Source organism: Balaenoptera physalus, assembly GCF_965194825.1.
Source record: "Balaenoptera physalus genome assembly, chromosome: 1".
NCBI classification, from domain to species: domain Eukaryota; kingdom Metazoa; phylum Chordata; class Mammalia; order Artiodactyla; family Balaenopteridae; genus Balaenoptera; species Balaenoptera physalus.
The window spans coordinates 83163743-83183800 of record NC_138882.1 but is presented as its reverse complement, the minus strand read 5'-3'; the positions used below and the strand labels follow the sequence as shown (position 1 = coordinate 83183800).

At 36.8% G+C, this 20058-nt stretch overlaps 1 protein-coding gene across 14 annotated transcripts in view; it reads right to left on the bottom strand.

Annotated features, from left to right (window-relative positions):
* Nucleotides 1–20058, bottom strand: part of ASH1L (ASH1 like histone lysine methyltransferase) — a 210161-nt gene that overhangs the window by 110296 nt on the left and 79807 nt on the right. For 13 of the 14 annotated variants that reach the window (XR_014262016.1, XR_014262017.1, XM_082456185.1 and 10 more), the window contains 2 exons: nucleotides 11635–12376; nucleotides 122–301 (listed from right to left, as the gene is read on the bottom strand). Coding sequence is in view for 12 of the 14 variants with exons in the window: in XM_082456185.1 (XP_082312311.1) it covers nucleotides 122–301; nucleotides 11635–12376 (922 nt within the window). In the remaining 2 variants the exon portion in view is untranslated. The remainder of the gene's footprint in view (nucleotides 1–121; nucleotides 302–11634; nucleotides 12377–20058) is intronic. The other variant, XM_082456189.1, reaches the window with a different exon arrangement.

Here is a 20058-nt window from a genome sequence, read left to right as displayed (position 1 = left end):
TATTTGTGTATATTACATTTGCATTGTTTTTTGTTTTTTTTTTGATAGTCAAAGTATTATTTAAAACATGGAAGAATGACAGGTCTTTAAAGGATGTCAGCTGATAGGTACCACTACTTACTCTGTAGTTTTGAAAACATCAGAATACAGCCCTGCTTTCTGATACTTCTTCTTTGGGGGACGTGGGGCCTTCTTTTCTCTTGGGATGAGAGAAAGCACAGGCTGCAAGGTACTTTCAGGTTCGGGAGGTTTGGCTGGGGTTTCAGGAGGACTGGGAATCTCAACTGCTGCTTCAGTAAAGCTAGAAAGAGAAGTTTAAAGATAATTTTATGGTGAAATTTTTTTCCTACAAATAATTATCTATTTAAAAAAACATCAGAGCAATTATAAAAAGAGACATGTGGACTTCCTCATCTGGTCATGCTGGAGTAACAGATACCAGATTTGTCCTCCTGACAGAAACTAACAGAAACACGGCAAAGTACAATCAACCTGGAGTAAGTTTATGAAAGAATTATCAGACACTGGACAACAGTGACTGTAGCACTGTGATCCCTGAGAAAACTGGAAATAAAATAGAAAGAGATGATTCCTATAACCACTTTGCCTTTACAAGAAGGACTGAGGTGGAGGGAGTAGAACCAAAGCAGAGAATGGCCAACTTAATGAGTTGAAAAGAGAGATCAGAATATGGAGAGGCTGAGGTAGTTAGAATTTGTGAGGCAGAGTACTGGAGTGGAGAAAGCTATGGAGAAAAATAACTCTAGAAATCTGTGTAAGGGTCTCCTTTAGTACATTGCTAAATACTAAGTTTGTGTATGTGCAAGGTGAAATTCCATAAGGCTGGACAAAGAACCACCAGAGTATTATAACCCAAACAATTTCCGGAGCTCCCACATGATGACAGATACTCAGATTCCACTAAGGAGAGTGAAAGACACTGCCCAACACTGTGGGCATTCAATAGAGATCCCAGAGGGTAACGTTATCCATTTCTGTAGGGCTCAACTATCTCTGGAATAAAAGCCAGCTCTTATAAAGCTTAAAAACTATCTTCAAAAGAATCCAAACCAATCCACAAGTAACTTAACTACCTACCAAAATAAAATCGAACATATAGAAAAGAACAAAAAACATACACACAATAACGTGACTTTTACAATATTAAAAAATTCAAAATGAAAAAAAAGAGCAATGACCAAAATTTTTCTAAATTTGATAAAAAGTATAAACCTCAAGTTCCAAGAACCTAAACAAACCAGAAGCAATATAAACTAAAAAAAGAAATCAAGTATGTCATATCATAATAAACTTTCTGAAAACTATTGATGAAGAAAATAAAAAGAGCCAGAGAAAAAATACACAATCTATACAGGAGTACAAAAATAAGAATGAATGCAGATTTCATGTCTGAAATAATGCAAGCCAGAAGGCAATGAAAAGACATCTGGAAGTGCTAAAAGGAAGGTGAGGGGAGGAGCCTGTCAAAAGAGAATTCTAAATCAATCAAAAACATCTTTAAAAATTAAGGTGAATATAGTTCCAGTCAAAGATGGAATAGACACTTCTACGTATCTTCCCATTAAGTACAACTAAAAACCCTTGAAATTATATATAAAATAAACATAAGCACACAGATTGGCTAGGTACCTTGGGACCTAAGCAATGACGTATCAGGGAATTTCCTAGATTTTCTTTTTGCCTCATACTTAATAGTGAAAGACTGAATACAGTTTTCCTAGTATCAATGATAAGACAAATGTCTGCTCTCATAACTTAAATTCAATGTCAGAGTTAAAGGTCGTAGCCAGTGCAAAAGGACAATAAAAAGAAAAAAATATAGAAGTGTTAGTCCTCCAATTTTGTTCTTTTTCTTCAAGATTGTTTTGGCTATTTGGAATCCCTTGAGATTCCTCATGAATTTTAGGATGGATTCTTCTATTTCACAGAAAACATCACTGGGATTTTAATAGGGATACTGAAGCTGTAGATCACTTTGGGTAGTACTGATATCTTAAGTCTTCCACCCCATAAACACAGGCTTTTCTTTTTCTTGCCTAACTGCTCTGGTTAGGAATTTCAGTACAAAATTGAACTGAAGCGGCAGAAGTGGGCATCCTTTCCTAGTTTCTGATAATAGTGGAAAACCTCTGTCTTTCACCACTGAAGTTGTCAGCTGTGGGTTTTTTACATATAGCTTTTATTAGGTTGAGGTAGTTTCTTTTTATTCCTAGATTGCTAGCTTTTTATCATGAACATGTGTTAGATTTTTGTCAAAAAATTTTCTGCACTTACTGATATGTCCATGTGATATTTCTTCTTTAGCCTCTTAATGTGATAGATTACATTAACTGATTTTCAAATGTTGAACAAGTTTTGTATAACTGGGATAAATCTTACTTGGTTATGAGATGGATGGATTGGTTTCATATTTTATTATTTTTTTTCCCATTCTCCTTATAGCCAAATTCATTTTTTCTGTGCCTTACCTTATGTTTCTTCCTCCTACAATCAAAAATGTTTTCTGCTTTCCTGCTTATATGTGTATGTATATATTCTACATATATAAACTCTTCAAGTGCCATGTTTCTCCAAGTTCTGTCTATAGACCATATATATCAGAATCACCTTGGGGGCTTATAAAGGAAATGCAAATGCCTACTCATAGAATTTTTAAAATTCCTATTAAGGAGATCTGAGATGGACACTTCCTAACCTTGCTGGTCCCTAATACCCCACACTGTGCACCCTCATTACAAGAGCATCCTTCTTATCCCACTCGGGCTCTGACACCGTAGGCTGGGTTAACATTCCCTCTCCCTCGCCCCATAATCCAACCCTTTACCTCATTAAGCCTCCAACACCCAGCTTAGGGTCACCATGGTTTCCACATCCCATACAGATACCTACCAAATGGCTTTAAGATTGAATTCTTCAGGAAAGAAAAGAGAAAGAAGAAGAGGTAAGGTATTTTAAAATATGGTTTTATGGGAATTCCCTGGCAGTCCAGTGGTTAGGACTCAGTGCTTCCACTGCCATGGCCCGGGTTCAATCCCTGGTCAGGGAGCTAAGATCTTGCAAGCCACGTGGCGCAGCCAAAAAAAATAAATAATAAATAAATAAAATAAAATATGGCTTTATGATATATTTATCTACATTAACACAATACATTGTTTATTTTTTGTGGCTTTTTTTTTTGCTTTATAAAAACAAAATCAGTTAGTATATCATTTTTAGGGTCTTGTTTCTTTCACTTAATCTAGTCTCTAAGGCTCATTCATTATCATTACATGTCAGTTATAATTCATTAATTTTTATTACCATATCATATTCCATTGTACAAAAAACTACAATATACTTATTCCTTTTCCTGTTAATCTGGGATATTTCCAGTTTCTATATATTATAATCAATCTTGCTACTACCTTTCCAAAAAATGCTTTCTGGTGATCATTGGGCTGGAGTTTTCCTAAGCTATGTAAAAGGTAATTGCTGGATCATACTGGGTTGTTTTGAAATACTTCTTTGGTTACATACTCTGGATACCAAAAATGTATAAATTATGTCTTATAAATTTCTTCTCTCAGTTTGTAGCAAGTCTTCATACATTTATTGGGATGATGTTTGATAAACGGAAATTCTTAGTTTTAATAATAATACAGTATATCAGTCTTTACCTGTATGCTTACTGCTTTTGATATCTTGTTTATGAACTCTGAGAAACAAGGTCATAAAGTTTTCTTCCTTCTGTATTAGCCTTTAAACGTTTGAAGGTTTGCTTTTTACACTTATGTATTTATTTAACCAACTGGGAACTGATTTTTATACATGGATTAAGACAGAATCCAATTTCCTTCCCATTCCTATGCAATATCAACTTCTGGGGCACCACATTTATTGAATATAATTTTATTTCCTTATTGATATGTAGTGTCACCTCCATCATATAGCAAGCTTGCATGTATGGATCCGTTTCTCTTATCCAATTCTATATTCGGTTCCATGCTAGCTCAATATACCATAGCTTAAAATTAAGTCTTGGGGCAAATCCATTGTTTCATTCAGTGATTCCATTCCTAGGTATATACCCTAGAGGAATTAGTGTCCATATCCACCAGTGAACATTAGAGGAATGTTAAGAGCAGCATTTTTGGGTAATAGTGTCAAAATGAAAATAACCCAACAGTAAAACAGAAAAACTCTGTATCTGCATCAACATGGATGGATCTAGAGATTATCATACTCATCAAAGTAAGTCAGAAAGAGAAAGACAAATACCATATGATATCACTTACATGTGGAATCTAAAATACGACACAAATGAACCTATCTACAAAACAGAAACAGACTCACAGACATAGAGAACAGACTTGTGGTTGCCAAGGGGGAGGAGAGGTGGGGAAGGAAAGGATTGGGAGTTTGGGATTAGCAAGTGCAAACTAGTATATACAGGATGGATAAACAAGGTCCTACTGTACAGCACAGGGAACTATATTCAATATCCTGTAATAAATCATAAATAGAAAAGAATATGAAAAAGAATATATATATGTATAACTGAGTCACTTTGCTGTACAGCAGAAATTAACACATCGTAAATCAACTATACTTCAAAAAAATTAAAAAAAAAGAAAAACTATTACATACAAACAATGGATAACTATAAAATAACAAAAAGGAGGTAACTACAGCAACATGCAACATCAGAGATGGTTTTACATTTATATGTTGAGCAAAAAAGGTGAGGCACAAAAGCATATGTCTTGTATAATTCCATTTCAGTGAAGTTCAGGAAGGATAAACTAAACTATATTGTCTACATTGAATACTTAAATGGTATGAAAAAAGGTAAAAGTCAGGAGATTGATTATAGCTACTGGCAAGGAAGTGGTGTATGACTGGGAAAGAACATGGGATGCTACCAATGTTCTATATGTTCTATATGTTCTATACCTGTTCTGTATCTACACCGGTGTTAACTTTATAAAAAATTTTTTTAGGGCTTCCCTGGTGGCACAGTGGTTGAGAATCTGCCTGCCAATACAGGGGACATGGGTTCAAGCCCTGGCCCAGGAAGATCCCACATGCTGCGGAGCAACTAAGCCTGTGCTCCGCAACAAGTGAAGCCACCACAATGAGAAGCCCGCACACCCACCACGAGAGAAAGGCCATGCGCAGCAACGAAGACCCAACGCTGCCAAAAATAAATTAAAAAATTTATTAAAAATTTTTTTTTAAAACTGGTTACTTCTAGTTATATACTTTCTGTATGTGTATTCCTCTTCAAACTCCCTTCATATTCTCTGAAGAGTTTTAATGAGACTGAAATGATCTTTTTAAAGAGAGATAGAACTCTCTTTTAAACCTGGTCCTGGTCCTTTCGTGTGGCAAGACGTTGTAGATTCAACTTACATTACAGAAGCACAAAGGGTATTTCTTTCCGAGTAGGTATTTTTCCTAGGAATACAGCACATACATTTCAACTGAGTTTTATAATTTGTTGGGCATAAAGTTCTTATAGTAGTCACATTTTAATCTCTCATATATAGCTAATTTCCTTTTTAGTTCCTAATTTTATTATTCCCTTTCTCTTCCTTTATTGATCAACCTTACCAGAAGTTTGTATATTTTATTCGTTATCATTAGTATTACTAACTTTGGTCTTCAGTGTTTCTCTCTACTGTACCTTAGCTTTATTTTGTTAATTTAACGTATATGTTTTATCTCTGTCCTTTACATTTTGGGGCTTATTCTCATTTTTCTAATTTCTTTTCTTTTTTAAATAAATTTATTTAAAATTTTTGGCTGCAATGGGTCTTCGTTGCTGCACACAGGCTTTCCCTAGTTGCGGCGGGGGGGGGGGGTTACGCTTCGTTGCATTGTGCAGGCTGCTCATTGCGGTAGCTTCTCTTGTTGTGGAGCACGGGTTCTAGGCGCGCGGGCTTCAGTAGTTGTCGCTCGCGGGCTTAGTTGCTACGCGGCATGTGGAATCTTCCCGGACCAGGGCTCAAACCCTTGTTCCTTTCATTGGCAGGCGGATTCTTAACCACTGCGCCACCAGAGACCTCCCATCGTTTTTAGAATTTCTTAATTGGACTCTTTGTAACCAAGGAGGACCCTATGGGGTATTCCCAGGACAGACCCCTCCCCTATATCCTCTGCTTTAGTTCCTCTCTGAAGTACCTAGATAATAGTATCTGATGCACATTTCCTGAAGTTGTTTTACAGATGCTAAAACCAAATGGAAGAAATTACTTAATAATCATAAGCATCACAGACCTGCTGGCACCTAAGGATTGATAATCTTAACCTCTGTGACACCACCCTGTTACCTCACCATCAACCAATCAGAGATTTGTGCATGAGCTGATCATATACCTGGGACGCCCCTCCCTCACCTTGCCTTTAAAAATGTTTTCCTAAGCCCAGAGATAAACCCATGCACTTATGGTCAACTAATGTATGACAAAGGAGGCAAGAATATACAATGGAGAAAAGACAGCCTCTTCAATAAGTGGTGCTGGGAAAACTGGACAGCTACATGTAAAAGAATGAAATCAGAACACTCCCTAACACCATACACAAAAATAAACTCAAAATGGATTAAAGACCTGAATGTAAGGCAGACACTATAAAACTCTTAGAGGAAAACATAGGCAGAACAGTCTTTGAAATAAATTACAGTAAGATCTTTTTAGACCCACTTCCTAGAGTAATGAAAATAAAAACAATAATAAACAAAAGGGACCTAACTAAACTTAAAAGTTTTTGCACAGCAAAGGAAGCCATTAACAAGACAAAAAGACAACTGTAAGAATGGGAGAAAATATTTGCAAATGAAGCAGGTGACAAAGGATTAACCTCCAAATTATACAAACAGCTCATGCAGCTCAATATGAGAAAAACAAACAACCCAATCAAAAAATGGGCAGAAGACCTAAATAGACATTTCTCCAAAGAAGACACACAGATGGCCAACAAACACATGAAACAATGCTCAACATCACTAATTATTAGAGAAATGCAAATCAAAACTACAATGAGGTATCACCTCACACTGGTCAGAATGGCCATCATCAAAAAATCTACAAACAATAAATGCTGGAGAGGGTGTGGAGAAAAGGGAACCCTCTTGCACTGTTGGGAATGTAAATTGATACAGCCACTATGGAGAACAGTATAGAGGTTCCTTAAAAAAGTATATATAGAACTATCATATGACCCAGCAACCATAACTGAAAAAGACACATGCACCCCAATGTTCATTGCAGCACTATTACAATAGCCAGGATATGGAAGCAACCTAAATGTCCATCAACAGAAGAATGGATAAAGAAGATGTGGTACATATATACAATGGAATATTACTCAGCCATAAAAAGAAACAAAACTGGGTCATTTGTAGAGAAGTGGATGGACCTAGAGACTGTCATAAAGAGTGAAGTAACTCAGAAAGAGAAAAACAAATATCGTATATTAATGCATATATGTGGAGTCCAGAAAAATGGTACAGACGATCTTATTTGCAAAGCAGAAATAGAGACAAAGATGTAGAGAACAAACGAATGGATACCAAGAGCGAAAGGAGGGAGGTGGGATGAATTGGGAGATTGGGATTGACATATATACACTATTCAATATCATGTATAAAATAGATAACTAATGAGAACCTACTGTATATAGCTCAGGGAACTCTACTCAATGCTCTGTGGTGATCTAAATGGGAAGGAAATCCAAAAAAGAGGGGATATATGTATACGTATAACTGATTCACTTTGCTGTACAGCAGAAACTAACACAACATTGTAGAGAACTATACTCCACTAAAGATTAATTTTAAAAATAAAAATGTTTTCCTAAAACCCATCAGGGAATTTGGGCTTTTTAAGCATTACCTGTCCTGAACTCCTTGCTTGGCATCCTGTAATAAATGCTGCACTTTCCCTCACCACAACCTGGTGTCATTAGTTTGGCTTTACTGTGTACCGGCAACCAGACACAAGTTTTGTTTGGTAATATCTTCATTCATAAATTTTCAGCATTCTTGAAAATAATATAAGCATTAATGGCTATGAATCTCCCTCTAGGTACCTCTTTAGATACATCCCACAAATTTCAATATGTAGCACAGTATTTACTCACTTCTAAATATTTTTAATATTTTAATTGTAATTTTATTTTTTTACATGAGTTTAAAAAATTTTTTTTTCCTTTTAGATCCAGGATTTGAACCCAGGTTTTTCTGAGTCTAGAACCCAGCTCATAATCATTACAATGTTCTTTTGCATTCTGGTTTGTTATTAATCAATGAATAGTGATCAAACTCTTTAACATGGTGTACAAGGACCTCTGCAAGATCTGGTCCCTACCACCTCTTCTCTAGACTCATTTGACACCATACTACTCTAACTAATGTGTTTTGGCCGCAAAACGTTTCTTTCATTTCCCTGAACCGGCCATGCCTTTTCATACTTACCAGTCTAAAATGTATGCTCTGGCGTTGCTCCTCTAAATAACAAATAAAGTCTGTTCTTCAGATTTTACCTTAGTCATTACTTCCACAAAAAAACTGAGTCAATTACCTCTAATATAAGCTCATAAACCTAAATAATTCTTCATAATAGTAGTTAGAATATAAGAACCATGAGGATAGGGAATATTTCTATATTTGCTTACAATTGTATTTACCCTCAGCACATGAAATAATTTTGCAATAAATACCTAATTTAGAAATAAATGAAGAGGGACTTCCCTGGTGGTGCAGTGGTTAAGAATCCGCCTGCCGGGCTTCCCTGGTGGCGCAGTGGTTGAGAATCTGCCTGCCAATGCAGGGGACACGGGTTCGAGCCCTGGTCTGGGAAGATCCCACATGCCACGGAGCAACTAGGCCCATGAGCCACAATTGCTGAGCCTGCGCGACTGGAGCCTGTGCTCCGCAACAAGAGAGGCCGCGATAATGAGAGGCCTGCGCACCGCGATGAAGAGTGGCCCCCGCTCGCCACAACTAGAGAAAGCCCTCGCACAGAAACGAAGACCCAACACAGCCAAAAATAAATAAATAAATTAATTTTAAAAAAAAAAAGAATCCGCCTGCCAATGCAGGTGACATGGGTTCGAGCCCTGGTCCGGGAAGATCCCACATGCTGCGGAGCAACTAAGCCCGTGTGCCACAAATACTGCGCTGTGCTCTAGAGCCTGAGAGCCACAACTACTGAGCCCACGTGCCACAACTACTGAAGCCTGCACGCCCGGAGCTCGTGCTCCGCAACAAGAGAAGCTACTGCAGTGAGAAGCCCGTGCACTGCAACGAAGAGTAGCCCCTGCTCGCTGCAAGTGGAGAAAGACAGTGTGCAGCAACGAAGACCCAACACAGCCAAAAATAAATAAATAAATAAATAAATTTATTTTAAAAATAAAATAAAGAAATAAAGGAACAAACTCCTGCTATACAACAAGTGCTACAGTAGGTTCCAGTTCGAGAAAGGTGAAAAACTGTTGCTATCTCTGGGAACTCACTGTGCCATGTCCTTGCCTACACAATCTCTTGAGGGTGGAAACTGTATCTTTCTCTTTATCATCTCCTCAAATTCCAGAATATAATTTTGTGGAAAATAAGTGTTTAATGTTGCTGACTAATGCTACTAGAACTTGCTGGAACAGAAGGGCTTATCTGAAATAAAGCCTTTTCTCTGAGGCACATTTTTAACATGACCCTTCCTAAAGTGAATGGTTAAGATGTCTCAAATTGTCACTTTCTTACTATAGCGAAGGCAAAAGTCATTCTCTTTGTAGATATTTTAAAAGCCTCAGTAATTAAAACAGAAATAACAGATTGATAACAAAACAGACTGATGGGAAGAGAATATAAAAATATAAAAGAACACCCTAAGACCCAAAGATATTTAAGAATTTATTATATGATAAAGGTATCATTTCAAACAAGTAGGGAAATGATGATCAATTAATAGTGGTAAGACCATCATTTAAAAATTCAAAAAATTTAAATCTCTTAATTAAATTTTTTCCCCTTTCAAAAAAACCCCAAAACTTCACAAAAATCCAATGGGAATATAAATTATAGACACTACATATAAAACAAAAATGCTTACAAATCTGCAACCTTGATAAATAACTGGCAATAAACATAGCACTCACTCATACCTTATACAAGAATAAATTTCAGCTGATTTAAGACCTCTATGTAAAAAAGTAATATGTAACCCTTTGAAGGAGAATAATTAAATTATGATATATTCCTGACATGCAATAAGGTAATTCTATATGTACTAAATGACAAGATCACCAAGATATATAAAGAGAAAAGTTGTTACAAAACTAAGTGTAATATGTATGTTACCACTTATATAAAATAACAGCTTTGCATATGCACGTATTTGTAAATGCATAAGAAAAGTATCAAAGGATACACAATATATTGTTAACAGTCTTACCCATGAAAATAGGATTTGATAAGAAATGAGATCATGTGAAGAGACTTTAACTCCTGAATCAGTAAACTTCTAGTTTCACTGATTTATTTATGACCATGTATTCTCAGGAAAAAATTTTAAATCCCATATATTCTCTATAAAAAAAGTATTTTTTCATAGACGTATGCATAGACAGCTACGAAAAACTTCTGTAAACAGAGGTGGTCCAGTGGTTAAGACTTTGTGCTTCCACGGCAGGGGACACAGGTTCCATCCCTGGTCAGGGAACTAAGATCCCATATGCCACATGGAGAGGCCAATAAATAAATAAATACATAAAATTAAAACCAAATATTCCTTCAGGGAAAGAATCTGGTTGGATATATAACAAAAGGATTAAATGGTCTTCTCGGGGGTGGGGGTGGAGGGTGATTTTTTACTTCTGCCCTACACCTTTTGGGGAAAAGTAAAAATATAAAAAAGAAACTATTAAAAAACAATCTAGGGGCTTCCCTGGTAGCGCAGTAATTAAGCATCTGCCTGCCAATGCAGGGGACACGGGTTCGAGCCCTGGTCTGGGAAGATCCCACAGGTCACGGAGCAACTAAGCCCGTGCACCACAATTACTGAGCCTGCGCTCTAGAGCCCGCGAGCCACAAATACTGAAGCCCGAGCGCCTAGTGCCCGTGCTCTGCAACAAGAAGCCACCACAATGAGAAGCCGCGCACGGCAACAAAGAGTAGCCCCTGCTTGCTGCAACTAAAGAAAGCCCACACGCAGCAACAAAGACCCAACGCAGCCATAAATTAATTAATTAATTAAGAAAAAAATCTAGCATGCAGAAAGACTTAAAAAATATATTTGACGATAGGGATGAAAAGTTTTAGAGCACAAAGGAGATAAGATAGTGTGATAGTAAAAATAATTCCACTCATATTTATACACTGGATAAAACACACAATCTCTCTGGGTCTTGATTTCCTCATCTGTATAGTAAGGGCCTTGTGTTAGATTGTTACATTCCCCCTTGCTTCTTAATTATTTATAATTTTGGACAGCCATAAGTAAGAACACTTAGAACAGAAAAGAACAGGTCTTATATAGTAAAAGGCTGTTAGATTAAATGAACAATTCAGCTGCACAGATATGTTACATTTGTGCATAAGCTAGTTTCCTCTACTCAAAATGTTAAACAAGAAATTACCTTTTAGTATTTTCTTGTTCTTCTTCTTCTGGGAATGGCTTCTGCTTTTTCTTGGTCTGTTCTTCCAACAGCCAACTTTTCCTCTTCAATCCCTTTTTATGTTCTGAGTTCAGGTTTACACTCTGAACGACAGCTTCAATGACATCTGTAACTGTATCAGGGCCAAGGTGCAGTGCTGTTCCTTCTTCACCTTCATTTAATTCTGGGCCGACAAACTGGGCAGCTTGGAATGCTTGCATTGATACCACAGCCTGGAGGGGACATTTCCGAGGTCGACCTGGTCTGCGTTTCACAAAGTTATTCCCTGTCCTGGCCTGTCTTTGAAGTTTTTTGGCTTTTAAAATTTTATTGACGTGGTCTAGGTTTTTCTTGGTGGCCAAGATTTTGTCATAATTGCACATTTTCCGAGCTTGGCGCTGCATAGCTTCTACTACACTTCTCTTGATATGATGGGGGGAATGGCTGCTGGGCAACTTTTCAGAAAGGAGTGAGATGCTACTACTGCAAGAGTCACTGGGGACTGCAGGCACTAGAAGGCTGTCTGGTTTTCCCAGGGTTCGCTCCTTGCTGTGGCTATGGACTGGACTGGAGGAAGGTGGCACAGAGGCAGATGCAATCACAGCATCAATATTTTTCTCCAGGGGCTCTTGGTCCTCATGTTGTACCAACCGCTGCAGCAGACTATCCACAGAGTCATCCCCAGAAGAAACCAATCTTGGACTTCGAGACGGAACTCCGTTCACTAAATAAGACAACAAATCACACATGATAAAAACTGAACACAACTAGTTATTTAAATAACTTCACAAAGGATAAAAGACGAGGAATACCACTCTATTTTTCATAGCAAGATTAAATATCATAATATTGGGTTGGCCAAAAAAGTGCCTTCGGTTTTTAAGTAAAAATAAAAGACACATTTTTCATTTTCACCAAGAACTTTATTGAACAACGTATTCACCCTTTTGTTCCACTACCTTTTGCCATTTTTCAGGCAACTTCATAATTCCATCTTCCCAAAACTTTTTATCTTTTTGAGCAAAGAACTGTTCCAGGTGCCTTTTACAGTCTTCCAGGGAATAGAAATTTTTTCCATTAAGAGAATTTTGTAAAGACCTAAATAAATGGAAATCTGAAGGTGCAACGTCTGGTGAATATGGAGGATGAATCAGAACTTCCCAGACAAGCTGTAACAGTTTTTGCCTGGTCATCAGAGAAACATGCGGTCTTGCGTTATCCTGATGGAAGATTATGAGTTTTCTGCTGACTAATTCTGGATCATCAACTGCTGCTTTCAGTTGGTCTAACTGGGAGAAGTATTTGTTGGAATTACTCGTTTTGTTTTCCAGAAGGAGTTCATAATAGAGGACTCCCTTTCAATCCCACCATATACACAACATCACCTTCTTTGGATGAAGACCGGCCTTAGATGTGGTTGTTGGTGGTTCATTTCGCTTGCCCCATGATCTCTTCCATTCCACATTATTGTTCAGTATCCACTTTTCATCGCCCGTCACAATTTGTTTTGAAAATGGAACATTTTCGTTATGTTCAGTAGAGATTAGCATGTGGAAATACGGTGAAGAAGGTTTTTTTTCGCTTAACTTATGTGGAACCCAAACATCGCAGCGATTCACATAACCAAGCTGATGCGAATGATTTTCAACACTTGATTTAGATTATTTTGAGTATGGCGGCTATCTCCCACATGGTATAATGTTGGCTGTTCTCAATTAATGTCTCGATTTGATCGCTATCAACTTCAACTGGTCTACCCGACCGTGGAGCACCGTCCAGTGAGAAATCTCCAGCACGAAACTTCACAAACCATTTCTGACACGTTCGATCAGTCACAGCACCTTCTCCAACCACTGCACAAGTCTTTTTTTGCATTTCGGTTGTGTTTTTACCTTTCTTGAAATAATAAAGCATAATATGCCAAAAATGTTGCTTTTTTCCTTCCATCTTCAATATTAAAATGGCTACACAAAAATTCACCAATTTCGATGTCTTTTTTTATTTTTTTAAGAATTTATTTATTTATTTTTGGCTGTGTTGGGTCTTCGTTACTACACGCAGTCTTTCACTAGTTGTGGCGAGAGGGGGCTACTCTTCGTTGAGGTGTGCGGGTTTCTTATCGCGGTGGCTTCTCTTGCTGCGGAGCACGGGCTTTAGGCACACAGGCTTCAGTAGTTGTGGCACACAGGCTCAGTAGTTGTGGCTTGCGGGCTCTAGAGTGCAGGCTCAGTAGTTGTGGCGCATGGGTTCAGTTGCTCCGTGGCATGTGGGATCTTCCCGGGCTAGGGATCGAACCCATGTCCCCTGCATTGGCAGGTGGATTCTTAACTACTGCGCCACAAGGGAAGTCCTGATAAGTCTTTTTTTTTAAATGTACGCTGATATGACAACTGTCACATACAATCTAACAAAATTGTTTTGAATGAAGTTAAAGACAACTAAGTGCTACTAGAACCATCTTGCAGAAAAAAACCGAACGAACCTTTTGGCCAGCCCAATACCATATGCATTTGTCTTTCACAGGCAAGTTGATAGTTTCCTGAATAAGGTACATTACAGTACCCACAATAAATTCAAAGTTGGCCCATGTTTCCCTAATAATATGTGGTGGGTCAAAAAAACAATTCTCACTCTCTGAGATGAGGAGCAGAAAGAATAGAGCTTACTTCTTTAAAAATGAAGGTCCAGTTAAGAGACTCAACAGCTAAATATTGAATAAAGAACTGAACTTCAAATACATATATTTCTAGTCCAGTGCTTTTTCTGATATTTTAAGTGCAAAGGAATAAAAGTGAAATTCTCACCAGGGAAGCCCCGTTCAGTGGTGTTTTTGACAGATTTCTTAGGAATTTTTCTATAGATCATATCATCTGTAAACAGATATTTTTTTCTTCTTCCTTTCCTATCTGTATGCCTTTTATTTCTAAAAATCAGGTTTTTAAAAAAATTAAAAATGGATGTTAGATTGTGGCAAATGTTTTCTCTTTACCTAGTTAGATGATTATGATTTTCTCACTTACTGTTAATTTTGTAAAATACATTAATTGATTTTCTAATGTTAATCCAACCTTGCATTCCTGAAATAAACCCATGTAGTCATGGTATGCTATATATTCAACATACTGGACTCTATCTGATAATATTTTGTACTGTTTGCATTCATGCTTACTAGTGTGGTTTTCTGGTAACGTGTTGCCTGGTTTCAGAATCAGGGTAATGCTGGCCTCATAAAATGAGTTGGGAAAATGCTCCTACTTTCTGGAATAGTTTTTATATACTTAGTATTATTTTTTCCTTAAATATTCATGATTGAAGCTATTTGGGCTTTTGAGTTTTCATTGTAGAATGGTTTTAAACTGCAAGTTCAATTTCTTAAATAGATGTAGGGCTCTTTAGGCTATTCTTGAGTTTTAGTAGCTGGTGTTTTTCAAAGAATGTGCTCTTTTTTATCAAATTTATTGGCATAAAACTGTTCATTATGCTCCCTTATTGTCCTGCTATGGTATGTAGCAATTGCACTGATATCCTCTCTTTCATTCTTGATACTGCTAATTCAATTTCTTTTTTCTTAATCCTTTCAGCTACAGTTCTCCTTTTTAAAATTTTTTTTTCGATAAACCAGTATAAGCTTTCATTGATTTCTCTATGTTTTCTGTTTATTTTTGCTCTTGTATTTATCATTTTTCTTCCATCTAATTTGGGTTTCATTTGTTCTACTGTCTTTAGCTTCCTAAAGGTGAGAGTTTGGGCTTAGACCTTTTTTGTTTAATAACGTAACTTTGTGAAGCTAAAAACACAGACTTAGCTATACCCCATAAAATTTTTATGTGTTTTCATTTTTATTCAATTTAAAAGATTTTCTAATTTTGTCTGTGATTTCCTCTTTGACTTATGGGCTATTTAGAAGTGTGTTGTTAACTTTTCACTTATTTGGGGAATGTCAAGATATCTTCTGTTACTGAATTCTAATTCAATTCCATTGTGTTAAAATATATTCTGTATGATTTCAAACTTTTAAAGTTTATTAAGATGTTTTATGGTCCAGAATATGATGCTATCTTGATATAATTCCACATGAACTTCAAAAGAATATAAGAAAAGGGTGTTTTATATTTATTTACTGAAAATTTCTGGAACTCTTCATTCCTTTGGTAGAGCCATGTTTCCATCTACTATGATCTTTCTGTTTGAAGAACATTTCTACTACTGTAAACCTGCTGGCAACAAATTCTTTAAGCTTGTTTTTCTGATAATATTTATTTTGCCTTCATTTCTGAAGGGTATTTCACTGGTTATGGAATATTAAATTGATAGGTTTTTTTCCCCTTCCAGCATTTTAAAGACGTCATTTTTATTGTCTTCTGTCTTACAACATCTCTGACAATCCATCTGCTGTGATTCGTTCCAGTGTTTCTCTGTATACTATGTGTTTTCTTGTCTCTTTGCTTTTGCTGGTTAATTTTAAGATTTTCTCTTAACCACTGGTTTTAAGAAATTTGATAATGATGTCCCTTGATTTCTGTATGTTTGTGTATCCTGCTTGGGATTTGTAGGACTTCATGGATCTATGGGTTGATAACTTTCATTAAGTGTGAAAAAGTTCTGAGGATTATTTCTTCAAATATTTTTTATTCCTCCTTATAAGACTCAGAGCCTATGTATGTTGGCCCTGCTGATACTGTACCACAGGTCACTGAAATTCCATTCATTTTATATCAGTCTTTTTCCCCACCTCTACAACTCATTTTAGATAGATTTTATTAGTATTTCTGCAAGTTCAAAGATCTTTTCTTCTGTAGTGTCTAATCTGCTGTTATCCCATTCAGTGAAATTTTCATTTCAGATATTTATCACCTAAAGAAGTTAACATTAGATTTTAAAAATATCTTCCGTTTTTACTATTCGCTATATTCATGTTTTCCTTTAAATTCTCAAAGATAGCTGTTTTAATGTACTTGTCTGTTAATTCCATCACATGTTATTTTTGTGGCAGTTCCCACTGACTGATTTTTATTCCACTAAGTCATATTTTCTTGCTTCTTGGCATGTCTATTAATTTTTGATTGGATGCTGGACACTGTAATGATACACTGTTAAAAAGGAAGACAGCAAAATCTGAGCATTTAACATGTTAAGTTGGAGAAATTGTTCATACATAGTTTCTGGTTGATTTATTTGCCTTTCAATTGCAAAATAAAGGCTGCCATTCCTGGGCTGCTGGAGTAAATGAGAAGGCTAGGTCAACCAAGATGGAGGATACACTGATCAAGAAAAGCTTAGCTTTATACTGAACAGAAATTAAGCTTGCCTTTGGCTCCGCAAGGCAACTGGGGGCACGACCAACCTACAACAAATTTTAATTAATTTTTTTCTTTGTCTCACAGGCAATATAAATCTGCATGAGAGACAGAAGGTGAGTATGAGCTTGTGTTCAGAAACTCTTTTTTCTGCTCCACCCAAAGCTAAAACTGAAACAAGGATCTAGCTTCTGTGATAGATTTGTTTCTATTTGCTCTTACACTGGTAACACCATTAAGGACTAACACATTTATACAGGGAAATCTGATGTGAACTTCTGTCTGCTGGAGTTCTAGGCTTTGTCCTTTGTCTCTTATACCTGGATGTGTTCCAATAACCAGGCTCTATACCACCAGGACTCAAGCAGATGTCAAGTAGCTCTAATGCTCTTTATTTGTGTTGAATCAAGCTTTCTGAAAGTCTCTGGTTTTCTATTTATGTATTTCAAAGTTCAGTAAATGTTTTAAGAAATGTTTTCCACATTTTATCTAGTATTTTTAGTTCTTGGTACTGAGAAGTTTGTTTCCTCTGCACATCTAATCCACCACACTGCTGGAAATAAAGAGGTCTAATCTATTCCAATGCTACCTAAATTCTAACAGTCCCCTTTCCTCATCTCAAGCCTCCAAATTGCTCTAACTTTACCTCTGCCTGCAAACTGTTTTAAAAAATCTTTTCCCCGGGACTTCCCTGGTGGCGCAGTGGTTAAGAATCTGCCTGCCAATGCAGGGGACACAGGTTTGAGCCCTGGTCCGAGAAGATCCCACATGCTGTGGAGCAACTAAGCCTGTGAGCCACAACTACTGAGCCTGCGCTCTAGAGCCCGCGAGTCACGACTACTGAAGCCTGCATGCCTAGAGCCCGTGCTCCGCCAGAAGAGAAGCCACCACAATGAGAAGCCCGTGTTCCACAACAAAGAATAGCCCCTGCTTGCCACAACTAGAGAAAGCCCGCATGCAGCAACGAAGACTCAACGCAGCCAAAAAAAACAAAAACCACTTTTCCCCAATCATTTCACACTTTCTGTCCAAATCTTTCTTGACCTCTTTATGACGTCTGACATTAAGAGACTTCTATGACATGTACTCTTTACTTTTTTTATTAAAAAACTATTTAAAAATTTTATGTCATTCACTGACATCTTTTCATCCACTTCCCTCTCAAATCTAATGTATCTTAAATCTCCAACTCTGTCATCTTTTCAAATTACACTTTCTCCCTGGGCAACCTCATTCACTGTCAAATTCAAGTTTATCTACATACTGCTAGATCTGTATCTCTACCATAGGTGTCATAAACTATAAACCACACCTATCTAACATCTCTACCTCAATAGCCCAAAGACAGCTCAAATTTTATATATCCAAACCTGAAGCCATTATCTACTGTCTTCATGCATTTCTCCTGCCACAGTCCATTCTCCATATTGTAATGTTTTGCATTTTTCTAAAATGCCTATGTGGCAGACTATATTATTATTCATAAATATTTGCTGCTCCTCCCTTGATAGGATTATACTTCCCATACTTCCTTGACATAAGACTTAACCATGTGACTTGCTCTGGCATTGAAATGTGAGAACTAACATATGTTACTTCTGGGCAGAAATTTTAAGAGCTAGTTAGTGCTTTACTGTGGCCTTTTACTCTCTTTCATAAGACAAGCAACATTCCAGATAGATAGAGGCTGCTCCATCAGACAGGATACTAGAGGGAAGACAACATGGAGCAGACCCGTCATGGTCATATAGCATGAATAAAAAATAAGCCTTTGTTGTTTTCAGTCACTGAAATTTTGGGATCTTTTTTAGCACTACAAAATCTAGCCTATTCTCATTGATACAATATATGAAATAATTTTCATCTTCCCTGTTCAAAATCCTTCAATAGCTCCCAACTGCATCTACAATAAAGTTTCAATTCCCTCAAATAAAAAAATACACCATATCTGATATAGTCCATTATTACTTTTACAACTTCATGTCCTTGTCCCACTTGTCTACTCAAATTATAGTAGTATATATGTCACATTTTCAGTATGTCAGTGGTTAGTGCTTGAGTTCCTCTGTGTGTCATAACATTTTGGATACTGGCCTGTTATAGAATTTAACACACTTTTTAATTGGTGAATATGTCCAAATCCTTGAGGACAGGAACCTTATCTTATTCATATTTGTATCCCCAGCGCTCTGTATATACAGTAACCCTAAATAAATAGTTTACTAAAGTAAAACATTTTGGTGATTTTCTTCATAGATATGTCTCTTATTGAAATCTCATTCATTTTTTTCGGGGGTTGGCAAACTTCTTCTATAAGAAGAGAGACAGTAAATATTTTAGGCTTTTGAGGACACACACAATTTCTCACATATAATTTTTTCTTTCCCTTTAAAAAAACAGAAACAAAAGACAACCCTTTAAAAATGTAAAATCAATTCTTAGCTTGAAGGCTGCACAAAAAAGAGGCCTTGGACAACATTAGTCCACAGGCTATGGTTTGCTGAACCCTGGTCTAGGCTGACACCATCAAAATTAGTCAGTCATTGTTAAAGAGTTTAAGTCTTCCCAAAGTAGTGTAAAGACAAAGTACTATGAGAGACAAAACTACCATTGCTGTTTGAATTTCACTGTACCTTTGGCACAATGGTACTAATAAAAAGCTTCAAATATGGTGAAGATAATCATCAAATAAAAATTAAACAAATTTACCATATTGATACAATTTGACAGTGAGCCCTTGTACTGATGAAGAAATTAAATTTTCTGACCGTAAGTCATAAGTGATCTCCTAATTAAAACCACATGGACAGAAAGCTAAGAAATGATATGTGACTGCTTGCTAAAACTTTCAAAGGCTTCTAAGTGTTATCAATAAGGCTCTACATGACTGGTCCCTACCTGCCCTTCCAGCCTCATATTCAGTCACTGCCTTTACTCCAACCACACTGGCTCTTTTATTTAATTTCTTGAATTCACTATTCTCCCCTTTACATATATTACTCCCACTACTGGGAATGAAAACTACCACTCCCCATTTCTCCTGATAATACTGATAAATTAAAAATGATTTCCTACTCTCCAATCCCTGGTAAAGGCAGAAGATATATAT